Genomic DNA, 26,798 nt, shown 5'->3' with positions numbered 1-26,798 from the left:
TGAACATGTCATAATGTGCTCTTCCCCATTCCTCCCTTAGATTCTACCTCAAATATAAAAGTATTACTCATTAATCATTGGTAATTTCATTACATTTGAAATTTTCCCCAAACTATGAATTCTCTGACACTGTGTGAGTTTTAAATTTATTTGTTCTTTATTCAATATTTAGATACTTGTCAATGAAAGAGAAAATAAGTCTACAGTACACTGTAAAGGAGAAAAAACTTAAAAGTTATTCCTCAAATTAATCTAATTTGAAACATATTAATAATCTGTATATATGATATTAAAAAGCTATAAATGTTTATTCTATGTATCAAAATATAGTGATCTAGATGTAAGCTATGATGAGTTATTGACATAATAATTTCTAGCAAAATACAAAAGCAGTGAAAAATGACTAGGAATGTCTTAATTAATTTTACATTAAGTTTAGATATTAACAGTTTCTCCATTATTTTTGTTTATTGCCTTGAATATGAGGCTAAGCAACACCATATTATGCACATTATTATCTGAAGAAGAAAAATTAATTTAGTTTCATTCAATTGTCTATAAAATTGATTCAGGTGTACAAAACAGGAATGAAACATTAATTTTCAGATTCACATTTTTCAAAAGCTGACTGTAGTTCATGATCATTGTATGGAGATATTTTGTTTTGTTTTGTTTTTGTTTAGATCCCATTGAGTTAGACCACAGTGCTGAAAATAAAAAGAAAGCATTATTTATGAACTTGTTCATCAGAATATAATACAATTATGTGCCTCCTTTTCTTTTCTTTTTAGCCTCAATTTAAATTGTTTTGTTTTGATAGCTATGAGATTGACTTTTTTAAAATCTTAAGCTCCAATAAAAATTTCCATCACAAATCTCAATTTAAGAAATACATTTTCTAAGCAAAAGTTTGATTCTGTACTTGCTAGGCATGGTTAAAAATGTTAATATTGGAATGAACAAAAACAAGCTTTAAATGTATGTATACTACTTCAGAAAGTTTCAGATGTGCTGATATTTAAAAGAATTTATGAATGGAATGGATTTTGAAAATTATTTGAAAAGAAACCTACTGAAAATATTTTCATTTTTAAAAGTCATTTGTTGTGTACACAACTTTATGGACCCATGTCACTTCTTCATTTGAAATAATTAGCATTGATTTGTTTTATATTTAATACTCAAAATAGTTTTGAATGGTTTCTTTTCCCTGACAATTCTATTTGCCCTTTTGCTGAGTTTTTATTTCTGTGGCTGGGCAGAAATCCAAGGGTAGTTAACCAGAACTATTTAGTTCTACTTCAGTCACAATTCAATTCCAGCTGCATGAAGAAGGTTCTTTGAATCCAAAAATCCTTCAATTTTTGGCAGATACATAGTTGATTTCCCAGGAGAGCTAAATCACAAACAGAAGTAAATAACAGTAGTTTGAGAGTGCATGACAGCATTATAGTTACCATTTTTCTATATAGTTACCATTTTTCTACAAGTTAAAACATATATATATATATATATATATATATATATATATATATATATATATAGTGTGTCTATGTGTGTGAACCGGGGGATCGAACTCAGGATCTTGCGCTTGCAAGGTAGGTGACAGCACCACTGAGCTAAATCTCCAGCTATATTTTAGTTTTCTAAATCGAAATAAAAATAATATGAAATATATTTATCCACTAATGTTAGCATTTATGTTAGAAATCCAGTTTGAAGTGTCTAAAAGGGAAAAGATTATCCCAACACAAAACATTGCATATTTCCAAAATGTTCGGAAGTGATAAAGTTCATCAAATAGGGCATGTTCTGCCACAGTTTAAAGGAGTGTACTGATAGCAATTTATTCTCATCTTTCTTTGTATTTACTTCAGGAACATTGAGGTTGAATAATATGTTCCAGTTTTTGGTCATCTGATTTTCAGATCTAGCAACATATTTTCTTAGAATAACCAAAAATGAACAATTTCCTCAAACCAGTTAATGGCAGCTTACTTTAAATGGTAAAATAGACAGAAAACCAACTCATTAAATTGGATTCTTTTTAGTTTGACAAAAATTCACATGCTCAAAGAAATTCGACCTCATTCTCAGTATCAGCCTTAGGAAAAAGGATGCTCTCAGAATTCTTCTTGATATCAATTCAAGACAAAAAAAAGGAAGAAAGTAAAGTGTTTTCAGCATAGTGTTGTTTCATGCTTTTTAAAAGACCAAGGAAATCCATGGTTGCTACTACTCTGTAGCATCCATAATGAATGTCTCTGATTGTCTTGATACCTGTATCTCTACTTTTTAAAATTATGTTTTCATGTTCAACTTTCTTCAATTAATATATAGTTCTTTCTGGAACAATCAGTGTACATCAGTTAATTCCTTGTTTTGATCACACAGTTGTAAGTGATATAGTCTGTCTCTTTGGAGGAATTAATTTTACTAATAAATTCATAAATTTCTTTGGATGTTTTGTACTCCATATTCTCAGTCTATACTTTACTATTAATATTTTTGCCATGTTTGTGCATGTGTATTTATAGACTGTTGGAAGACTTTATACCATATCAATATGTTCTGCATTTCTGGCTGACCAATTATGTCTATGAGTGACATAGAGTTATATGACAACTACATTTACCCTCTATTCTAGAATGTGTGATGAATTTTGCAAGCTCCCTAGCACAACAATCACCAACCCTGTATTTTCACACAGCTTTTCATATTTTTTTGATGTTACTATGGAAGTGTTCTGGTTAATTTCAATTTTTTCCAGAGCTATTTTTGAGCTCTGGAAATAAATTCTTCTAATTTCTCATAAGTATTATCATTTTAGATAGTCCTCTCTTTCAAAAGAATCATCTATAATAAACACAGTGCTTCATATTTCCTCCATTATAAAATAAGAAGATATCAACTTCCTGGATGATATAAAGCACTATTTTACTGATATCCACTCAGGCAAAGGTGCCTGAAAACTGCCATGTGTCATGAATTTTACTTGTATATAATGACATTCTCTCTTTGACCCCTATTTATTTTCTGATATTTTCTATTTTATTAGGTCTATCAGTTATACAGATTATAGCATTTTATTTAACTATATTGGAATAGCAATATCCTCTTGAATCCACTGTAATAAGACTTCATATTTTTAACATTTGCTCTTACCAACTTAACCCAATCAACTTAACCCAACTTTCCAACCCCAATCAATGCTTTTGAACATCACTCAGCCCCCTAACAAAATGAATTACATTGACTCATTCCTTCAAACAGTATTATTTTTTTTTTACTTCCTTTTCACTTCATAATTCTAGATTTCCTCCTCTGGAATGCTCTTAACTTTCTGCTGCCATCTTTTCTTACACTTACCTTGAGCTTCTTTAGTCTCAAAAGATTATATGCTTTAATGCTAAATCTTTTATTTCTTTTTCTCTTACAATTTTCTTCTAAATAGGATTATACTTTTTGCATTACTTTATATTTATGCTGATTTACATCAAATTTATGTTATCTATTCAGGAAACACATTTAAAATTCACACCCATGTTTAACATTTCTTTTTCTTTGTTTACATTTATGTAGTTGTCACCTTAGACATACAATGTTTAAGGATTCAATTTCACCTCAACTGCTTTTCCTTAACTCTTTTCTCCTTTAAGTAAATGGGCCTATCAATTACATGTTGGAAAAAAATGCACAGGTGCACACACACACATACACACACACACACACACACACACACACACACACTAAGGAGCCATTTGCAATTTCTCTCCTTTATAAATGCCACTCCAGGAGTTTTAGATATCTTTACTTAACATATGTCCCTATTTTTTGTAATGCATGCCATTTGCATCTATTTTTACATCTTTGTGCAAGAGGATTTCATTTATCTCTTTTAAATTTTTCATATCTTTCTGCAATTTAAGATTTAAAATAGCCACTGAAATTTGTTCAGAAGATGAGTAAATTTGTTATACTTTTTATTTAAAATTCTTCCAATTTCTTTTACAACAGAGTAAAAGTTGTTCACCATGTTCTACATGGCTGTTTGTCCTAACCTCTAGGTACCTATCTGATTCACTGTGCATAGTCACATGGACATACATGATTTTTATTTGTCCCCGCCCGCCTCAGTACTGAGGATCAAACCCAAGGCCTTCAAACAGAGAAACACATCCCCAGCCATTTTATTCTTTTTTTTTTTTTTGGTAGCAGTGATCAAACTCAGGTCCTTCCACTTGCAAGGCAGGCAGAGGAACGATTGAGCTAAATCCGCACCCTTATTCAATTTTTTCAGACAGGGTCTCAATATATTTCTCAGACTCTTTTTATTTTTCTAACCAAGCCAAGATTTTTATTTAATTGGGACCTTGACACTTTAATTCCCTCTATTTTGAGTGTTCTTCTCTATTGTTTTTCACATAATCAGTCCATTTTTATCTTAACCTTAGCTGAGATTAAAGAAGTATTAGAAGAGAAAAGATAATTTCTCTTTTTAAATAGTTTTGGAGATTATCTAGGAAGATTCCTAGAACATATAGTAATTATTTACTACATTAATTATGCACATGCATGGTACTAGGTTTTGCTGAATAAGAATAATCCCAAAACATGATGATATGATGAGGAAGAGAATTGTTGGAGGGGAAAGGTAAGGGAAAGGAGATGAAGGGATTGAAAATGATCAAGATGTGTTATGGGACTATAACACTTCCCCAGAGCAATCACCACTATGCATTACAGACATCCACTGATTTTAAAAAGTTCATAAGGAAAGCCATCGTAGAGAAAAAAAATACACACTTGGAACTCTAGTGTATGCGTCTGTGGACAGCTGAACACCAGCCTTTTGCTTGCAGTTCCACCAACGGAATACACTCATTCATGCACCTTCACCCTTACCGGGTAGCTCTACATGGCTGGGGAATCTCACTGCGTCACCACTACCTCATGGGTCTCTTCCTACTGCCAGAGTGAATGGAGCAGCCCAGGCACGTTCTTCTTGTTGAAATGGCAGGACCTAAGTGGAAACATGGAAGGGTTTATAAAACCAAGACCCGGGAAAGGGTGACTGCTATCACTTGCAGCTCAAACTGTTGCCAGAGTAAGGTGGAGGCCAAAACTGACATGAAAAACCACTGCCAAATTATATGTTAGGGCAGCGGTATCTGTGATTCATGATTTCACTTCCTTTGACTTTCTTCCTTATTATTCAAGTAGTCAAAGTTTTAGTCAAATAAAGTAATGAGGACAAAAGGTAATCATTGTCAATGTTTTTCACTTCACACTTGCCTTCAAATCTCAGCTGTGATGAAATTCCCAGTTAAATTCATCTCTGAAATCTGTGACCCTAAATTTTTGTTCATGCAACAAGGACATGTTATACTATTTCATTTTTCTCTTCCAGAATACTACAAACTCTCCAGAAGCCATTTTTTACTTCTTTATTAAACCCTGTGATTCTGCAATAGACTTTTGTTTTACAAAATTTTTGATAAAATGTTTAAATTAATCTTTGAATAATTATAAACTATTACTAATTGATACTTAAAGACTGAATGAAAAATAATTGTTGTAGCTTCTGTGTTAAATTGCTATAGGTTGCTTGTCCAAATCTTAAAAGTCAAGATAGAAATTAAAGTATATTTGAATATTTTACTACATTTGATTTAGTTTTTATTTCAGTTATATCTTCTCCATTATAGCTTCAAGGAAAAAGAAGAAATATGTCTCTTTTTTTCCTTTAGATATTTCATCAACTACAGTGTTGAAGAGGACAGATTTTTCAACATTGATGCCAATACTGGAATCATTAAAACTTCCAAGGTTCTTGACAGAGAAGAAACTCCATGGTACAACATCACAGTTGCTGCTTCAGAAAATGGTAAACTGTCCTCTGTATTATAGGATGATATGTCACTTGTACATGAAATCTTATATGCAGACTTCATGAGAGTAGGGTTCAAATCATTTTTGTTTCTGCTGTCAAAATGCAGCAACATTTACAAAGCATGTTAGATAAACATACTTATTGTTACATTGAGCAAATAACACTAATACCATTTCCTTTACAGTAAGTCCAGGATAGTTGTAAAAACTTAGTCTTCAACCTTGAAGCAAGAGTATTTGATTCTCCTCCTAATTGTGAGATTTTCTATTTCATGTGTGTGCTATAATTAAACCAAAGAGTCATTACATGGAAGCTATTTCATATAGATTAGTTTTTTAAAAAGATTTGAAAATCTGTAATTTTATCAGCGTGATACCATGGTTTAAAATCCAATTAGCCTTTGTAGAACTGAGAGTAAACAATGACCTGTGGAAATTCAACAGGAAGTCTAAGCCTTCTTCAAGAAAAGCCTATGATATAAATTTGAGGAAGATTCTTGTATCATCCCACACCCAGTATATTGTATTGTGATGAATTCATACATTCAGAAGAATCCAAGCATAAATATCAATAATTATGACTGTGCTATTATTAAGTTCGAACAAAACTCTTTGAAAATTGGGCCGGGGATTTAGCTCAGTGGTTCCAGCACCTGCCTTGCCAGTGCAAGTTCCTGAGTTCGATCCCCGGTACCAAAATAAAGAAAATAGATCCACACTTGTGGCAATATGGTTGTGATTGTATATTGGAAAATGAATTCATCAATCAATTATCCCCTGTTTACAACTGTATGCAAATTTATATAAAGCTTTAAGAAAAATTTCAACACATAAATTTGTCAGAACTCCAAATTGGCCAGAGATTAGGAATCTATCTAAAACACAAAAACAATAGTAAGTAAAAATGAAATTGTGTTCTTTCATTTACTCTAGAGATTATAGGATATGAAGATATAGATTCATTTAGATGCAATTCACATAGTCGACAGCACCCCTCGCCTATCATCCTCCAACTTCCCTATTCCAGGGAACCATTAATCTACTCTGGAGATTTGCTCATTATTGGTATATACTATAAAAGAACTGCACAATATGTCTCCTTTTGACTGATTTTTTTTCCTTAGCATCGCAGTTTCAACAATCATCTGTGTCATTTTATGTGTTATCTCTATTTCACCCCTTTTTTATTAACAAAAAACTATTCCATTATTTTGATATACAAAGTTTTATTTGTTCATTTATGATATCATAGACTTTTGTGTTCTTTAACTTTTTTCCTGATGAGATCTATGTTGCAGTGAGCAGTAGTGGGTAAGTTTTTGTGTAGAAATGCTTTGATTTTTTTTGTAAGGTATAATTCCATATATTTATTTTTCATCATTTTACTCGTACATGTTTGCAGTATATGCAGTTTACAGTCATCTCAGTGAGTGTATGCATGTACATAGCAGAGCTTGTTTTTTTTTTTAATCCACTTCCCCTTTTCTTCCTGACTCCCTCCGTCTTCCTCTTAAGTTCCTTTTTCCATTTTCATTCTTATTGATATTAGTAATCTTATCTGATATTTATGACATGTAATTTTAACATTCATTGAGGTTACTACAGTCCTGTCCATTTCTCTAGTATATATATCTTGGATTGGTATTCTGGGTCACAGGGGAACTATGTAATTAACTACCAGTTTTCTAAATGACCTCACCATTTTCCAATCCTCAAATTATGGAATTCCAAAAGCTCCATATCTTTACCAACATTTTTTATTATTTTTATTTTTGATTATAACTATTTTTGTGGACATAAAGTGAGATCTTATTGAATTTAGGAACTTTTCCATTACCTTTTGTTATATATCAATGGTTAGGCTACTTCAAACTTTTGTACAATACCTGGAATTTTTGTATTATTTGCATAGACAAAATCAACTCAGTGGCTTCCATCCAGTGGCCCACATAATGTTGAAACAAGTATATTCTAATTACTTTTAAAGGGGTATTATAAAGAATACATAGATGGGCTTCTTTGTTATCCTTCTGGTTAGTTTTCATTTTCAAAGTAAGCAGACTGGGTATGTGATTGATGACTTTAAATAGCCATTAAATAATGAATCATCAAAATCAGTTGAAAAAAATGAAAGTATGAAGAGATTAACAAATCCATAAATAAGTAATGAGAACATTGAGCAGCACTTTCTAAGAAGTGAATCAACTCTTGTGAAATTTAAATCAGAAATGATATTTTAGGTTAATTCTTATTCACACCTAAGGCAAATAATGCTTACATCAACTAGAACTAATTTATGAATACATATGAGTACATGTGTATCATGAAAACTGTCTTATTGCAATCATTACCAAAGGAAATGCCTCCTTCTACTAAAGTAACTGAGTAACTATACATGTAGAAGATAACTTCCTACTTCTATTACTTGCTAGTACTTATGGGAGTTAATACATAGCTACTAAGTAAAACAGTGTAGTAAATTGCAACTTCTTGACTTTTATAGCTGATTATAAAAAAGCATTGGAGACCATTTCAAGGAGCATTACTGAAATATAATTTAATCCTAATCATAAACAGGTGAATACAAAGTATAAGCATTAGTTAAAACTTTATAGCCATGTTGGGAGAGGGCTTTTAGGATAATGCACCATAACACACAAATTACTTGGCCTAAGTGCCTCTTACTATTGGTGGGAGCTCTTCCGTGTATAATTGTTTGTAAGTCTTAACTTCAACAAAAGCCACACTATCTAAATATTTTCTGATGCATTCTATGGGGTTGTAGCTTTTTCAAGTGGGATTTTTAAAAATCTACCTACTATAACAATTTCTGAAGAGCTGTTCTGTGCAATTGTTTTTAATACTGTTTGAACATGCTTTTAAATCAGCCTAACTGTGGGTGTGGATGAGTAAGTGAAAGATGCTCCTTCTAGGCAGAGAAGAGGATACACCAAGATTTCAGAGCACAAGAAGGCAAAGTAAAGGTGTGTGAATAAGAGTTGGCTTGCTCTTCACTGACCAGTCCTCACGTGGAGCTGATCATGGGAGAATGTAACATGTCATGACCGAAAAGCATGTGAGCATTTAGGTAGGACTCGGCTGATTGTTCAGTTAGTCACATGGAAGAGACAGAAAACACATTCCCAGAATACGATACCATCTATTGTTGCTTCTATGCAAACTGTATGTTATCTCGCATTTACATGGCATAATTTTACAAAGAAATTAATCCTAACAAAATTTTGTGAAGGGAAGATGACAGACATTTTGCCCATTTCACAGATGAGGAGAGTGGGACCCACAAAAGACATGAATGTAAGTATTCTAATTTTTAGACCGAGGCACAGTCCATCAAGGCCTTCTAGAGAAGTTGATGCTCCCAAAGCCCAAGTGTCAGTCAGGTATTTCCACTAGGATTTAATTTTGTTATTTCTTTTTAAAATCATATTGTGAGGTAAGTTTAATTTACCATCTACATAGAGGACAACATGAATCAGATAAATTCAATAAGTGCATACATTTAAGGAGCTAGAGGGTATCGTGCTATCCTTGCATGTCACAGTTCTTGGAGATTAGCACTTTCTAAATAAAATCCTGTGGTTCAGGTTCATTACAGGGAGTAATGGTTCCTTCTGTGTAGCTCATAACACAATTACTTGCAAGCTCCCATTCTATTGGTTTGTTAATAGAAAACTGAAGGCTATTTAGGTAGGTTTCACTGGGCTCTGGACTTAGGGGCCATATTTTAAAATCATATTTCAGCAGATAAGCCTCTTATCTGGTACTCTGGGGAGTTCTGATTTCCAGTTCATACTTGGCAGAATCTACTTTCTTGATGAAATGGCAGTGAGCTCTCATTTCCTTGAAATCAATTTGCATCTAGACTGCAGCGGTGGAGAACCTACGGCCCACGTGCAGCAGCAGGCTGTTTGTACCATTGAAAGCTCTAAAATGCTCCTCAACACAGGAAGAGGAAGATGCTTGTGTTCCTCTCACCTGACCCCCGCTTTCTGCCAACAAACATGAGCTTACCTCATCCTTTTAATCTCTTTGGATTTCTTTTCTGTTACCAGGTAGAAAAGTGGTCTGTTTTCAATCATTTGCCTGATTGGGTCAGGACCATTCAATAATTTGTGTATTTTAAGTTCAACTGATCTGAGACTTACATTTGCAAAACACTTTTACTAGAGTTAATAGATCAGTGATTGCTTCAAGCAACACAGGATGGGAACCTGGTACTCTCATTAGAACATTGCTTGCTATAGCCGTATAATAGGTGGCAAAAATTGGAGCACTATTGAAATCTTATACTTTTAAGTAGATAAAAGATTTTCCTTCAAACTTCCATGGTATGATTTAATTTTCCTTTTGTGAAGGCTAGCATGATGTGTATTGTTATCCCTACTGATCAATAGACCCTGTCAATGTGGATGACACTGACTACCTAACAGCCAAATTCAATCAGTACTTATTTCCTATCCTCCCCTGATTGCTCATGATATTTTACAATATTAGTTATTCTTTTCCTCTTAAAATTTTCTCTTCCCTTAGCTATGCTTCTAGCATTTCAAACTGACACACTATAAAGTCTCTATACTAAATTATACATTAATTAACTCACTCCAAATGTATTAATAAACAATACTTGCAAGACAGTGTGCTATTTTAGGCATGGACTATGTTGAAGACATTACTTTTTTGAGGAAGAATTTACGTATCCAATGCAGAAATAAAAAGAAGCAGAACTTTACACTGGAGAAATTTATTATGGCAATAAACTCCTTTTAGGGACAAAAGAAACATGGAACTTGAAGTTTCTGTCTCTCTAAGAGGATCATCAAATGTTTCACAGAGAGGATAATGTGTGGGTTCAATCTGGACATGAAGGGTGAATAACAGTTGTCCTGAATATCCTATTCTGATTCTAAATGCACCTTCATTCCTATGTCAGTCTGCATTTTCCAAGAAAACAGCAGTAATTGCATATCAGTGTTTGTCTATGGAATCAGATACTGTGGCTGTGATCCAGAAACTTTGATGTTATCAAGCCAGTAATGTGATTCTCATGTGTGATAATATCAAAGGTTCATTGCCATATGTGATTCCAATGTGAATGTAGTGCTAAGAAAACTTTCTTACAGCGTCAATTTGATTTCTATCACAGATCCATTTAGTTATAATCCCATGTACATAAACATGCACATGCGCACATGCACACACACACACACACACACACACACACACACACATGCAGTGATTACCTAAGAAGTGAATTCCATATAGGACATGAATGATTTTTCTTAAGAAACTTAGACCTCTCTGTTCTCAGGTTATTCTTCTCAAAAATAATGTATATCATATTTGTAGTCATAGTACCTAAATAGTTCATATTTTTTCAATAATTTATAATATTTTCAACTCTCAGTGGCCTTTTTCATATTGCTCTTCTTTAGAAGTTATGTACTTTATAGAAATATTTCAAATATCACAAGATCTGTGAAATCTTTCTCAACTTCTGAGACACGTTTTACAGCTTCTTCCTTTCTACAACCTGTCTTTTTGGATGAGTTAAGTACAGCAAGCACTTACCACATTTTAATGTGCTATTTTTTTCAGCCCTAAGAGGCTGGTAAAAATTCTAATTGAGGAATCAATCCTAACTAATCTTTCTTCATGACATTATTCTCATTTTCTTATCACATAGAACTTGGTTAATGAAATTATTTTAAATACACTGTATATTCCTTAAATTATTCTATCTAAATTACCTGTTCAACCAATTCATTATTTTTACATAACTCAGTAATCATTACATTACAGCTTTTCCTTTTTATTTAAAATATTCTATTATTTAGATGCTCTAAATGTGAGAATTTAGATCAACTGATCTAACTCTGAAAATGAAACTCTGGGATTTATTCCTCCCTTGACAGATGTGCTTCCAAAGAAGCAAAAGTCATATAGATTCTAGTTTGCTTGTATTTTGGATGAGTCAGAAAGTCTTCACACTCACCATAGGTAACAAAATGAACAAAATCCACAATTGCATGTCACTCGGCTCAAATATTCATTTTTTTCTCTTAAAATGAGTGATCTAAGGATACAGTTAATGTATGAATTTAAAAAATAACTTATTACATCGAAAGACACTTTTTTTAAGAATGAAAGGATGCAAGTATTAAAATGATAGGGAGCATCTTGAATATCGAGGGAAATTAATACCAATGTATCTTTTGCTGTAATTTAAAAAATTTAACCATTCATCATGTTTTGTGTTTACTCTACTCTGCTCAAATATTTACATCAATTTCTGTCCAGTAAAAATGACACAGTGATTATGATACACTATCATAATCCATTTTATTAATGGGATATGTCAACATGGGACCTCTGACTCTTCCCCGAAGTAAAAATAAACATGAGAGGTAAACATTTTAAATTGATTCAGAACATCCAGGCAGCCATGACTCTACAAATAAAGACACTTGTGAACTAGAATTCCAGAACTGTTGCAGAAAATGGTAAGAATGATGGGATAATTGTACTTAAAACTATTGGGAATATCTAGAGGAAAATTAATGACAACACATTTTCTACTGAGATTCTTAAAACTTTAAACATTTATCATATTTATTGATCACAGTTTATATACCTATTCTATATATAACTGAGTCCAAAAACAAAAATGTTATCTACTCTATTTATTGACTCTTTTTTTCTCTAGCTTCCATACAAATATATTCAAAGTTTAGGCTATGTATTTCCAGTTTAAACTAATATCTAATTTCACCTGCTAGAAATTAAATTTGTGGATCTATAAGTATTTCCCACTGTTTTTAACCAAAAATTATTTTAAGCAGATATCTAAAAAATATTGAAATCTGTTACTTTAGAGTGAGTGGATTTAACTTCATATCACATCTGCATAATAACTATTATTATTACTATAATATTTCAGTGTATGTAGATTTTCAAAGGGATCTTAAGCAGCACGTTTTTCTTAGCACACAAAAGGAATAGCACAGAAGAAATTTGTATTGATTAGATGGTAGTCAAAGATACTAAACTGAAAGCTGGGAATGTATCTCAGTGGTAGAGTGCATATCTCAATATATTGCTTACACCTTGTTATGCTATAGTACACTACAAAATATAGCTACTCAAAATGTCAATAAACAATACTACCCATACAGCTCCTATGTGTATTTAATAAGAGAAAGCTAAAATGGGTGATTCATATTCACAGTAATTCATGAGTTTGGTTTGGGCCACGATCATTTTAAAATGTGACTGGGCCTCCAGGACGCACGTTGCAAATGCCTTGTTCACCAGGAAAGTTTTGTCGAGGCTGTTGGTAGAGTAATTCGGTTTGCCATCTCATGGGGTTCCTTCTAGGACTACTTGAGGGTGTTGACATTATGGTTGATGTCACAGTGAATTATCCAAGACTGAGCAAGGTGAAGGTGACCATCTTCCTTATGACCAATCCTCAGAAACCACATGTTACTTCTGCAGTATTCTACAGTTTAAATAGGCCAACTCTGTTTACTGGAGGAGTTTTTACAATGACAGGGATGCCAGGATGGACACACTGTGACATTTGAGAAGTGGCTACTAAAATTGACAGTGAAAGCTACAGATTGTCACTCCAGAGAGCCAGTAAAACATATGCAGTTATTAGATCACTTGGATGTGATTGCTGAATGGCCTTTTAAAAGTGCCTTTAAATCACTGCCTTTAAAAGTTTCATTTATATGTGAAATGTGCATGTTGCTGAATTGATGACTGTGACCAAAAGTATGGGGTTATCAGTGTTGGTGTGAGATCATCATGCCCATTTTTTAATCTTCAATTTCAGTCAGTTCCATTCAAATTTCTTGGGTTCTACACAAGGAAGAAGAGTTTGGCAAGATGCTTACAATATTTAATACATTCAGTCTTTTGATGTTCACATTCTATGTTGATTTATTTGAAGGCTAACCTTGTAATGTCACAGTCTTAACATCATACTGTTGAAAAATTACAAGCTTGTTTATTCAAAAAATCAATTGGAGTTTATTAATTTTTTCTATGAAATATTAAATTATTTACAATAATTGACACATTCAACTCTCAATGACTTTTGGGTCATTTTTAGTATTTAATGAATTTGATTTCATGAACATTTTGAATATTATATTTCTGAAATATGTTCCAATACATAAAATGTAAAATATAATTCTAGGTATGTACACCTGAGTGAACACATCTAGAATATATAATACTGTATCATAGGAAGTATTTTAGAATGTCCTCCCAAGAAAAACTATTTAGTATATGGTGATAATAAATACATAACTGTGATCAATGATTTGATTAGACATTATTGTGTGTCAAGTGTGTGATTTAAAGCTGTCCTAGTAAGTTTCATTTCATGCAAAATATCAGACTCTACACTATGGACACCAAGATTTCATGAACAGACTAATAAAAGGCTTAACGTTCATGCAGTTCAAATGTGTAAGAATTTAACCATTGCAGAAAATAAAACATAATATTTTATATGAATCAGAACATATTTATATGAATCAGAACATTTAGGAACAAAAGTTTTAAAATAAATGTAAACAATACTGTTACTATTATTGTATTCATCATATACATTTTCTATTTTTCTTATATGTTCATCAAGGATATTTGTTTCAATGTAATAATCATCATTATATTATTAATAAAGAATCCAGATCATTGTAGTTGGACAGCAATGAATAATATTTAAATGTAATAAGATGGCCTCTGTGTAAGACTTATTTCAGTTCACTGTAAGTAATTTTTGAGCAAAAGAGTCACAGGATTTCTCATCTTTAATACAGAGTTACAAAAGGGCAAATGAAATCTATTAATCCACTGTCATCAAATAATGGCATAATAAATGTAATTTGTTATTACCACCACAAACCTGGCTGAGTTATATAATAAATGTGCATATATATATATATATATATATATATATATATATATATATATATTTTTTTTTTTGGTACCAGGGATCGAACTCGGGACCTTGAGCTTGCACGGCAGGAGCCGGAACCATTGAGCTAAATCCTCGGTCCTATGTTAAATAAATATTAATCATCACTTGCTGACACAACAAAATAAAATACATTTTGGAAAATACTAAAGAGTAGAATACAGAAAAACCTTTGACTATACTTTACTAAATTATTATATATAACAAATATTCTGACTTCTACACATCCATGTAGAAAATAATTTTAAAATTGAAATATTTCATAGTGAAAATATATCCATTTGACTCACAATCTATTTACCATTTGTTTTGTGTACAAATTAATTGATTTGTACAATTTATATATCCCACAATTTATAGGATCCCCTCCAAAACATGTGAACATTCTAATATTCTTATGATTTCTTTGTAATTGGGTAATACTGACTGATACTGAAGTAATACAAATTCAGTAAGTTTTGTTCATGTAATCATAGGTGTACGAAAATATGAGATTTCTACAAATTCAAAAAGACATTCTCCTTCAGAGATTATCTCTTTACACCTCATGTCTCCAATGTGATTTCACCATATTATTTCCCACTTTGGGACCATATGAGAAAGATAAGGTATATAATATATACACTTGGAGCTAGTGTTAAGCACCGTAATATTTTCAGATTCAGCCATATTCTTTATGGAGTATGTATTTTAAAAATTATTTAATAATAATATTCCATTATATACATGCTTACAATATAGTTAACTGTTTTCCTGCTGTTAGAGATCTGATTTGTTGCTGATTTGATATTATTATTTATAAATCTGTTACAAATACTTATATACAAGTGTTTATATGGATTATGATTTCACTTTTCTGCTTATATACATACCTATAGTGAAATGATTTAATTACAGAATAAGTGCATGTGCAACATTATAAAAAACAAACCAATATTTCAATATAGTTGTAGTAGTTTACAAATTGTGAATTTTTGTTTTGCTGTACATCATCCTTTGGAATTGATAATCCTTTTAATTTAGCCATTCATGGTGAGTATGTAGTACAATTATACTGTGGTTCTAATTTATGTCTTACTAATGAGGAAAGATTTCATGTGGAATACCACCTTCACTGCTTTGGGGACTCCACGGGGAGTATCTGCTGATGTGAGTCCCTAATAGACAGGTCCTGCAGAAACTGCGTTATTTATACATAGTGGAGATTGTGCCACAAATTACATGCACAGAATGAATAGCATGACATATATTTTATTTTTATTTCATTTTCCTTTTAGTATTCAGAAAAGATTAAAAACTTTCTGATATCTGCCATGTCTCTTATTGTAAAACCTGCCGGGAATCTTATCTGTTTCTCAAAAATGCAACTTAGTAAGACATATAACACATATTCTGGGCTTACAGGTAAATAATTAAAACATAAAAGTAAGAAATAGCTTTCTTAAAATTTTGCTCTTAAAGGAATCCTACAAATCATATCTATATTTGTTTTTTCTGTTTTCATTTTAATTTATTTACTATGTCATCAAAAATATGAAAACTGATTACTAAAAATGAGGCATGAAAATAAAAATAATAATAACAGAAATACTGGATTAAGAGTTTAGAAAAATTGAATTTGAATTTTAGACAAATGTAATACAAATATGTTTATGGGTTTTAGATAAAGTGATTGACATTTGAAGGGTAAAATACTTACATAAAGACCATTGGAAATAACAGACAAACAACCAGAGGATATTCCCAATTCAGATAAAGAATTATCCAATATGATTGAACAAAAAAATACCAAACTCCATGTAGATAGGCTACAGGTGGGTCAGTACAGAGCAACAGTGGGTTTTCAGCTCTAATTATGTGGAATTGAACCTACATGTTTATATTTCATCCTTCTTCTAATAAACAGAAGTTATTCATTTTGCACCAGTAAGTATGTTAAGCTCACTCTACCATTTTGCTTTTCCTAACTGCTATTCAGATTCTCCTATAGTTTCCCCTGACAGTGTGTGTAAGATTTGGTGAATCACATCCTCAGTAATGTTACATTACTTTTAGTTTCCCACAGGATATAGAATGATAGATAGATCTACAAATAAAAATGGTATTTGTTTCATCCTGAGTGCTGTGTTTTTGATAATCAAATTATGAACTACTGATTGAACAGTGGAGATATAAATAAAATGGCATCGAAATGGAATGAGTGTACTTCTGTCTAGAAAGATTCAGTTTTGTTTGCTTGTGGTGGAATGGATAAAAGGACATTGCAGGGCCAGAATATGACATAAATGAGACACTTATGGCATGGCAGGTAACGGTTGATGTCAAACAACCATTTGTTCTTTTAAACGGTTTTTTATCCTGATGTAGTCTCCCCAGAATTCACACATATAAAACATGTTTTCGGACATCTCTAAGGTTGCTTCTAATACTGTCTGATCCAAAAAGGAACAAATACAATACAAAGATGTATTGTACTATGAAAAACATGTTTTCTGATACAATGATTAGGGATAATGAAATTACTCTTGCCTCATATAGCAAGAGTGGATTTTCATTTACTTTTAAAACCTAAAAACCACAGTAATATATAAAACGAATCAAATATAATGTTGGGAATAAAAAACACATTTATGTGTGACAATAGTAAGAAAAGAGAAAGGAATAATAACCTTGGCTTTACCAAAGTAAGTATTATAAACTGGGCATGGAGCACCTGCCTGTAATCCCAGCCCTCTAGGAGGCTGAAGCAGGAGGAGCACAAATTTGACTTCAGTCTGTGCAACTTCATGAATAACAGAAACTCAATATATTAAAAATTAGCACTGGGGAGATAGTTCAGTGAAGGTATCGATTTCATTCCCACTACAGGAACCAACAACAACAAAACAAATTAAGTCATATAATCTAAATATTAGTATTTTATGACTGATAATGTGAAAATTCAGCAGAAATTTTCTATTAATTTAAATATATAATAAAAATATAAAGTTATGATCAATATAAACTTTTAGAAAAAATAATGGCACTGCATTTTAATTAATTAAAGTAAGCAAATATTCCGTACAGTAAATTATTTTAATTTAATGGATATATGTGCTTCTTTCATCTTCCTAATATAAAACTATTTAATCCAAATTTGATATTTTTCATACTATGTAGACAATCAGATATTAATCATAGTATTTTGAATTATATCTGACACAAGAGAATGCATTAAAGACGTTTTATAACTTTCTACGTATTTAATTGTAATATCCAATATCTAGCAAGAAGATATTACAATGATAAAAAACATTTAAGCACATCTTTGTACCTAAGAATTGCAGTGTTACTAAGAACTATATCCTAAACAAATCTTACTTGCTTTGCAAATTGTTTTTATTTAAGTATTTTTTTCAATTTTACTTTGTTTGGATGAAGTCTTCTAATGTATTTCTGAAAAATATTTCAGTCCACATTTTGTTTCTGAAATTATCCTACATATTGATTATGTTGTTAGTGATTTTTATGACATAAATTCACAGCAGTTATAGTGTCCACCTGTTGTTTGAATACAATAGTGTTTTATTGTTACTGTCATTGTTTCTTATTTTGCTGGTAGTATATGTATTTGAGAATTTTCTCACAGTATATCCAAAGAAATTGGTGGTTATGTGGCATTGCTAATGTCTATTGGAAGTTGCTGAATATAGAACTGTAAAGTTACTACAAAGTGTGTTTTTAATTTGAAGACATTCCCATTGATCTATACACACACTTAACCATGGAAAAATTTTCCTAAACTTTATAGTACCATGTCAATGTGGTTTATATTAAAAGATAAGTTGATTAACCCCACGTTTCTCTAAATGACAATAATATTGAAAATATTTCATGCATTTATTTGGCATTCTTATTACTTCTCCTGATAAATATTTCTCATTGATTATTTGTCCTCCTGTATAGTTTGCTGTCCTCACTGAATTTTTACTGTATACCACAAATATGATTTCTGGATCAGTCATACAAATATCTTCCCCCAGATCAGTCATGGAAATATCTTCTCCTGATTTGTGACTTTTTTTCTCTTATTTTGTAGTATATTTAGAGGAATTGAAAAAAGTCATATTTTAATGCAATCAAATTTTTTCATGATTGGTGCACTTTGTGTTTTGAGATCCTTTATTACTTAAATTCACATGTGAAAGTTATCATTTTCTTAAAATACTGTATGCATATTTTTCTTATATATCAAAGTAGTTTAAAATGTTTTGTGTCATCTTTATCATTTGTATAACAAGTTGTACTAAAACCATTTATTGATAAACTCTTTAACCCCAATTGATCTGCAGTGCTATCAAAATTATAAACTGATTTTCTCTATATTGTGGGTCTGAGTTTTGTTTCCTCTTTGCCCTGTGTCATTATACAGTGTATTATGCTCTAATACAATGTAATAACTACACAAATCATAGAGTAATTTTCCTTTATTGCTTTTATCCTGCAAGTCTGAATAAGCTCAGTGCTTATAAACCTTGATAACACCTTTCAATTTCTATGAACAACTCTCTCTAAATTCATATTAATTTTATTGAATATAAAAATGCATTTGAAGAGGTCAGGGTTATTTATGATATTGTATCATAACCACATCATAGAGCTCTTGATTTCATTAGATTTTCTTTAATGAAGTTCAAAACAGTGATCTGTATATATGTCTTTCATATTATTAGATTAATTCTTAGAGTTCTTTACTTTCTACTTATTAACTGTTAGTTTTGTACTGAATGATGTATGTGATTTGTTGTTTAATATTTTTAGAATATATGGATATTATATTTTATTTTTTGTTTTTCTTATCTTTGTTGAGTAGTTGTGTATATAATTTTATGATTTTAATCTAGTAGATTTTGGATAAATTTCTTGAATTAAAAAAAAATTTCTTGGGCTGGGGATTTAGCTCAGTGGTTCCGGCACCTCCCTGGCAAGTGCAAGGTCCCGAGTTCGATCCCCAGTACCAAAAAATAAAAAATAAAAGTTTCTCCTCTTCCACCCCTAGTTCCCACCTTTTAATTTTTCTTCTTTCTCTCATTGCTGAATATGCAAGTAATTCTTCAAATTTATTCTTCCAAAATATTTATTTAGTACATAAGTGAACTGAGCTTACTCTTATTTTTGCTTTTCCACTGACATCTAATTTCTCTCAGTGGGATTTTATGTAAATTGCATCAGGCTTTAACAAGTTACAGAACATAAGGTGTGAAACATCTCCTCCTTTATCTGTTTTCTATAAGAAAATGTGCATAAGACTGAAATTAGTTGTCTCCTTAACTTTAGGTAAAACCACTTAGTACTTGGAAAATTTATTTTCCAAAGCATTTTATGGTACTATTTAAGTATTCAATTTCTTTTGGATACATCTATGGGATTTTATCTTACCATTACAATCTTCTGAATAAATATTTATACCTCCTTTTCCCCAATAAGTTTTGTTTTACTGTCTCATGTTGTGAGTTCATAAACTTCTCTATATTTTATATCTTTAATCTAGCCTTACTTCTTAATGTGTGAATTTGTTATAATTTAAATGCTGGCTTTTTAAAAGAAACTGGAAAATGCATCAGTGATTAAAAAAAATACAAATAGAACTACAGTGAGGGAAAGACTTAGTGAAAGAAAGATATATTTCCTGTTATGAATTTTGAATCTTTAGCTTTGAATAGAAAAATAAACCAAATACTTTCCTTTTTCTTACATCATTTAATAGATAAACTTACTACTATGTGAGAAGTTTAAGATATTTTAAGAGACTGAATGTAATGTTTTTGAGTCTAACAGAATTATACGTAAATTCAATGTTAAATTCTTACTCGAATTATTCATCTTTTCCCCAACTATGACTTAACATCACACACTGCACACATTCCCTTACAAGAAAAAAAATGATAATTTGTGGAGAGTGCATTACTTTTTGGGTTCTGAGTTTATTTAGATCTGAGATATTGAATTTTTTAAAGATTATGTGATTTTTTGAATAACTGCTGTGCTGTTCTTAGATTAATGATGAAATCAATTGTTCATCCTTTCAACTCTGACAACATACAATGAGTTCTGATGCCTTTCACCCTCTCCAGTTCCTGAGTAGGATGTAATCTGCCTGATATGAAAAATAATCATTTTAATATTCATGTCAGGCTTGGGGGTTCATTTTTCTTTTTTCCATAAATTAATGAGTTATAACAAAAAAATGCCTTCATAAAGTTGTCTTTTGCCAAAAGTCCTGCTACAGCATATGGAGTTAGTGAAAAGCTACAGTATTAAGGAAATCGGTTTTAATCCAGGCCTGTAAGTGTGCATGGAAATACTAAATACATCCCTATGTGTTTTTGCAGACAATCCTGGTTTGCTGAGCCATGTCACAGTGGGTATTAGAGTTCTGGATGTCAATGACAATCCACCCGAACTTGCCAGGGAATATGATATTGTTGTCTGTGAAAATTCTAAGCCTGGCCAGGTAAGTTAATTGTTTCCTTCCAATCTTTGAATGGAAGGAACATAAGCAGATTTATTTCTATTATACTGAGGTATAATCCCCCAAATCCTCCAGTGTAATGTTTGTACTCAGTGAAGATAATTTTAGAAAGCTTTACTTTAAGGAACAAATAGATTTTTTCAGAATCACAGAATGTAAATTTTCTCTATATCCCACATGTAATTCAGAACAATGGACTTATTTATGCATGATACATTCATCATGCCAATAAAATTATATCAGTGTTTTAGGTACAGGTCTGAATTAAGTGAGAGGAAACTGAACTTTTTTTGTCCTAAAGAAGCCTAGAGATTCTACCAGGAAGAGGACCTAGTAGTATACTTTGGGATATCTAAAGGACTGCCACATCAATAATGATTGAGTGACATTGCTACTAAAAAAAGAACTTTAGTGTTAACAAGGGAAAGTGTACATATTAATGGGATGTGGAAGTGAAGTGTAAAGAGAAAGCTTGAGCTCAGGATATGAGGCTCAATGTGCCATAATATCCACTTGAAAAAGCATGGAAGTTCTGAAGGAAGTCTGGTTTGGTTGCCACACACTCAACAAGTAAGCCCAAAAGGAAATGTGAATTAATCTTTGCTGTATGGTAACATGCACAAAATTACTCAAATTACAACAAAACATTTATTACCACACATTTTCTATAGTCAGACACCTAAGCACATGCATGGCTTACCTGGGTCTTTGTAGAGTCTCACAAGACTGTGATCAGCTGTCCTGGCTCCCTTCTCTCTCAAGGCCTGGGAATCTGTTTCAAGTTCACATGATTGTCCTCAGCACTCAGTTGCTTTCAGCTATGTGTCTGAGATTTTCATGATTGTTTTTAACCACTCAAGGCTGCCCACTGTTCTCAGACACCCGCCGTGGTTTCTTGCTATAAGGGCTCTTGCAATATTTCCATCTTCTTCACCAAATAAAGGGAGACTCGCTAGTGAGTATGTTGGCAAAATGGCCTCCTGCAATGTAATCTAGTGGGTCAATCCATGATTTTATTTGCATACACTGCTTCATTGCTCTGAGAAACAGTGCAATTTATACCAAACTCTAAGCAGAAGGGGTTACAGGAAGAACTGCGACCTAGGAGGTTGTCTTAAAATGTGTTCACTACCTATAGATGGTCTAAAATGTCCATCTGAGTTAGAAAGACTTTCTTACAGTCTGGGAAATCACAACGAGTATAACATCCAAAAGTACTCTAATCATTTTGAAACTTGTGAGGAAATTATGCTCTCATGAAACTACTTTGTATAATTATATATGATGGAGAATCAACAATAATATATTGAGATAATTTCATGTGTGTAAGTGTGTGTGTTTTAATCCCATCAGGGGATATATTTTCTTCTATATAGATATTTTTCTCATAAGAAGTTCTTGAGTCAGGTGGCACTCAGAACCACAAGAGGTTCAGAGAACTCTTCTGAGCTGTGTGAGCAGCAGGAGTTCATAAATCACACACAGACAAAACAGAAATCTGCTGACTGGCTAGTTAGGCATTCGCCTTACTTGGGTATGATCTGGTTAGTTTTCTGTGTAATATTATCTGAAGCTCAAGTATTTGTGATAGCTTGAAATATAGCTAGTTGTACACTATAAAATATGAATAAAGAGAAAAATGTTAAAAATTTAGATTTATGAAAATATAGTAATTGAAAACGATATGTGCAATCTTGATAATAATAGCTGATTGACATAAGCTAAGAGAGAATAAATGATGATGAAAACAGATCAGATTTAAAATCCATGCTGCAACATGAAAATAAAAGAAGAATGCAAAAATAGCATCATATACATATACAGCATATAGTTTAATATTTATTATTGAAATCCCAAAAGCATATGAGAAAAAGAATATAAAAGAAATAGACAAATCTATTATTGAATTATTATTGAGTTTTACATGCTTGTCTCAGTAATTGTTAGAATACTCACATGGAATTTTAGTAAGGCTATTGGAAAATTGAACACCATAATTATAAAATTTTACTGATTGAAAAATACACCAAGTTTATATATTTTTTTAAATTTGCACAAAATGTTGACAAAAATTTGCTATGTGTTGGCCCACAATGCAAGTTCTAAACATTTGGAAAGAATAAGCCTTATTATGTTTTATTGTAATAAAATATAGTCACATAATTCAAAAATTACTCCAAGAGAAAAGAATCTTTTGTAAATGAATGAATACACCTGCCTCAATGAAGACATTGAAACGAAAATTAATTAAAAAATTGTGCACAGGATGATAATGCAAATACAGAATATCAAATCCCAATTAAAATAAACCAATCAAAAAAGTGGCTAGTGAAATAAATAAACACTTCTCCAAAATACAAATGATCAATGGATGCATGAAAAAAATTTTCAGCATCTCTGGGCAATAGGGAAAAGCAAATTGAAAAAACACTGAAATTCCACCTTTTTCTAGAAATTATGGCTACTCTCAAAAAATCCTATAATAAGAAATCCTGGTAAGGCTTTGGGCAGAAAAGTACCCTTTAGAGTGTTGATGGGAATGTAATCTAATACAACGATAATGCAAGTCAATATTGAGACTCCTCAAATAACTAAAAGTAGAAATTCCATTTGACTCAGCCATCCCCCTACTAGGTATCTTCCCAAAAGAGACAAAGACACCATATTACAGTGATATATACATACCCATGTTTATAGTGACACATTTCATAATAGCTAAGTCTTGGAAGAGGCCTATATGTCCATCAACAGATAAACGGATAAAGAATATGTGGTATCTATAGACAATGGAATATAACCCTGCCATTAAGAAGGATACCTGAGTTATTTGTAGGAAGATTGATTCATCTTGAAACCATAATATTAAGTGAAATAAGTAAGACACACAAGCTAAAATACCACATGGTTCCTCTTAGTGAGAAAAACAAACTATAAATCTATAAATGAAGAGCATAATGAAAGACGGGTAATAAGAAATAGGTAGATAGATCTTTTGTAAGTGGTAAGGGGGTTAATACATGAAAGGAGGGGATAGGAAAGGGATGAAGAAAATATATATATTATGTATTACAATTAAAAATCAGTTAATCAAAAAAAAATCAGTTAATCAATCAGTTAAAAAGCTTCCAAAAAACCCATAAACCTTTATTAAAGAAAGTGTTCTTATTGTGAATGCATAAAACAGGGAGAATAAACCACATTTAAAGCACAAGCACTCATTTAAAAAAACTTTGAAAAAGCACAGTTTAATACAAATGAAATAGAAGAAAAGAACAACTTATGAGTAGAAATCAGTGAAACATAAATGAGCCAAAAGAAAATATTTAAAAACCCAGAATCAGTTATTTGAAAAGACAATGAAATTCTTGATAAGAAATGAGAGTAGATAAAAATAGTGAGAAAATAAAAGGAAAATAGACACACACAGACTTCAATAGCTGCTAGAACATTAAAATACACATAATAATAACTGAATTTTAGTTAGATTTTAAAAGTAAAATTTATCAAAGCTGTAACAAAGTCAAAGAATGATTAGTCCTTTACTTATTAAATGTATAAAATATATAAAGGAAATTCATCCCACATGTACATCCTCATCTCCAAGTGAATTTCAATAAATATATGGAAAATAAAATTGAAAAGTTTTCAAGCTGTTCAGAAAAGAGGCCATTTATTTTTCTACTCAGGTATAATGAAAACAATTTTATTATCAAAATTTTGTAAATAAACTAATTTCTACCTGTGACTAGGGATGCATATATCACAAGTAAAACATTTACAAACCAAATAAAGCCAAAAAACCCCATTAAAATGAAAAAAATCAATTTTTTTCTTAATTGGGAAGTCCAAAGAATTTGAGAAAGTTCATCATCCATTATTAATAACAATAGCATCAATAACATCAGTGAGAATGCTACTGTATACTGGCGTGAATTTGGAATGAAATTAACATTTTCTGAGTACATTGTCTGTATAAAGATATATTTCTTCATTCTGACAATAGAACAATGAACTTTAAACAACATACCACCTAATAGTACGTTAGAAAATAAGACCATCAGGAATAAATCTTGCCCTTGTAAAGATGTAATTATGCTTATAAATAGAAACCTTTAAAGTTTAGGCTCTTTCCTTCAATTAATCTTTTTCTTTTGACAACTTGGTGTTGTAAACATTGATAAATTCAAAATATGAGATATAAAGTATCAATTAAAAGCTAATATTTGCCTCATAAATTTGTCAGCATTATCTGAATGACAACAGACTTTAAAAAAACATTTGTAAATAAACACATTCGATTTTAAATTCTAAGGTCATTTCCATGTTTGAGGATGAACCGTGTTCTGGTACCATGGTGTAGTCCATACTTGCTGGTCTATTCCTGAGCAAATCAGACCTAGTTCTTGTCAGTTTATACTTTTTATCAGTGCACTTGAAAAGGTGTTTACAAATGTGAAATGGTTGTTCACTTTTCAGGCCTGTGACTTTACCATTTTATTGATGTGTCATATTGTCCAGGTCTTGTGACTGTGACAGATTGCTTAGTTATTATCAGAGGACACGCTTGCCCTCAAAATGTTGTTGCTGGCCTAGATCTCCTGCTATGCTGTCTGCATTGACAGCTTAAGCTGGGTAACATTTCTAAATGGTGACTTTATGTGACATTGACAAGTACTTTCTTCCCCTCTAAAATGAAGACCATTGTTGGAATTTGAGGACATTTTCTAAGCCTAAATTTTATGGGCTTATGATTAGGTTAACCTGAAATTCCTTTGTTAATTTATTATCTATGCCTTAAATGCTATTATATTTTTGCAACATCTGTATCTGTGAGAACCTGCTTATTTTTTGATTAGATCTCATTTATCATTTATATGGAATAACATTTTCAGGAACTATTGTTAAACTTCCTTTTAAAAGTCTGTATCTCTTTTATAGATGTGCTAATAATTTTCAGAAATTTATCTCAAGAATTAGCACCTCTAAGAAGTAATTTATTAATATATTTTACATCGTTGGTTGTTGCATTTATTCTTTTTAAGCTATTTTATTCATGTTTTTGTCTTTCATGTTGTATGATTTTATGACTACTGTAAGACAATTAGATCATTATGCTACCTTATAGCATTTGCTTCAAACTCTACATTTTTTTTTAACTATAAGGAGGACACAACAATCATCTTTAAGGATTCCTTGTGGGGTCTATATTTATACAAATTATTACAAATGTATGTAGGCTTGGTTACAACAATTACAGAGTGAAATAACCTGATTCTTTCTGTTTAACTTCACAGTCTTTGGTTCTTTTGAGGTATGTTGATAGCATTTGGGGGGAAGTTTATATGTTTGGACTTAGAATAGGAATTAGAATAGGAGACATTATTT

General features: G+C 31.6%; 1 protein-coding gene across 14 annotated transcripts in view; it reads left to right on the top strand.

Annotated features, from left to right (window-relative positions):
- The window catches only part of Cdh18 (cadherin 18), a 924,665-nt gene that overhangs the window by 866,835 nt on the left and 31,032 nt on the right, over nucleotides 1-26,798 (top strand). For all 14 annotated transcript variants that reach the window (XM_087189262.1, XM_087189255.1, XM_087189253.1 and 11 more), the window contains 2 exons: nucleotides 5,751-5,887; nucleotides 21,274-21,395. In XM_087189262.1, coding sequence (XP_087045388.1) covers nucleotides 5,751-5,887; nucleotides 21,274-21,395 — 259 coding nt within the window. The remainder of the gene's footprint in view (nucleotides 1-5,750; nucleotides 5,888-21,273; nucleotides 21,396-26,798) is intronic.

The sequence above is a fragment of the Heterocephalus glaber genome, unplaced genomic scaffold (genome assembly GCF_053883595.1).
Source record: "Heterocephalus glaber isolate CG9 unplaced genomic scaffold, H.glaber_assembly_v1.0 deba00001538, whole genome shotgun sequence".
Lineage (NCBI taxonomy): Eukaryota > Metazoa > Chordata > Mammalia > Rodentia > Bathyergidae > Heterocephalus > Heterocephalus glaber.
The sequence above is the reverse complement of the archived record's forward strand: the minus strand, read 5'-3'. Positions and strand labels throughout refer to the sequence as shown.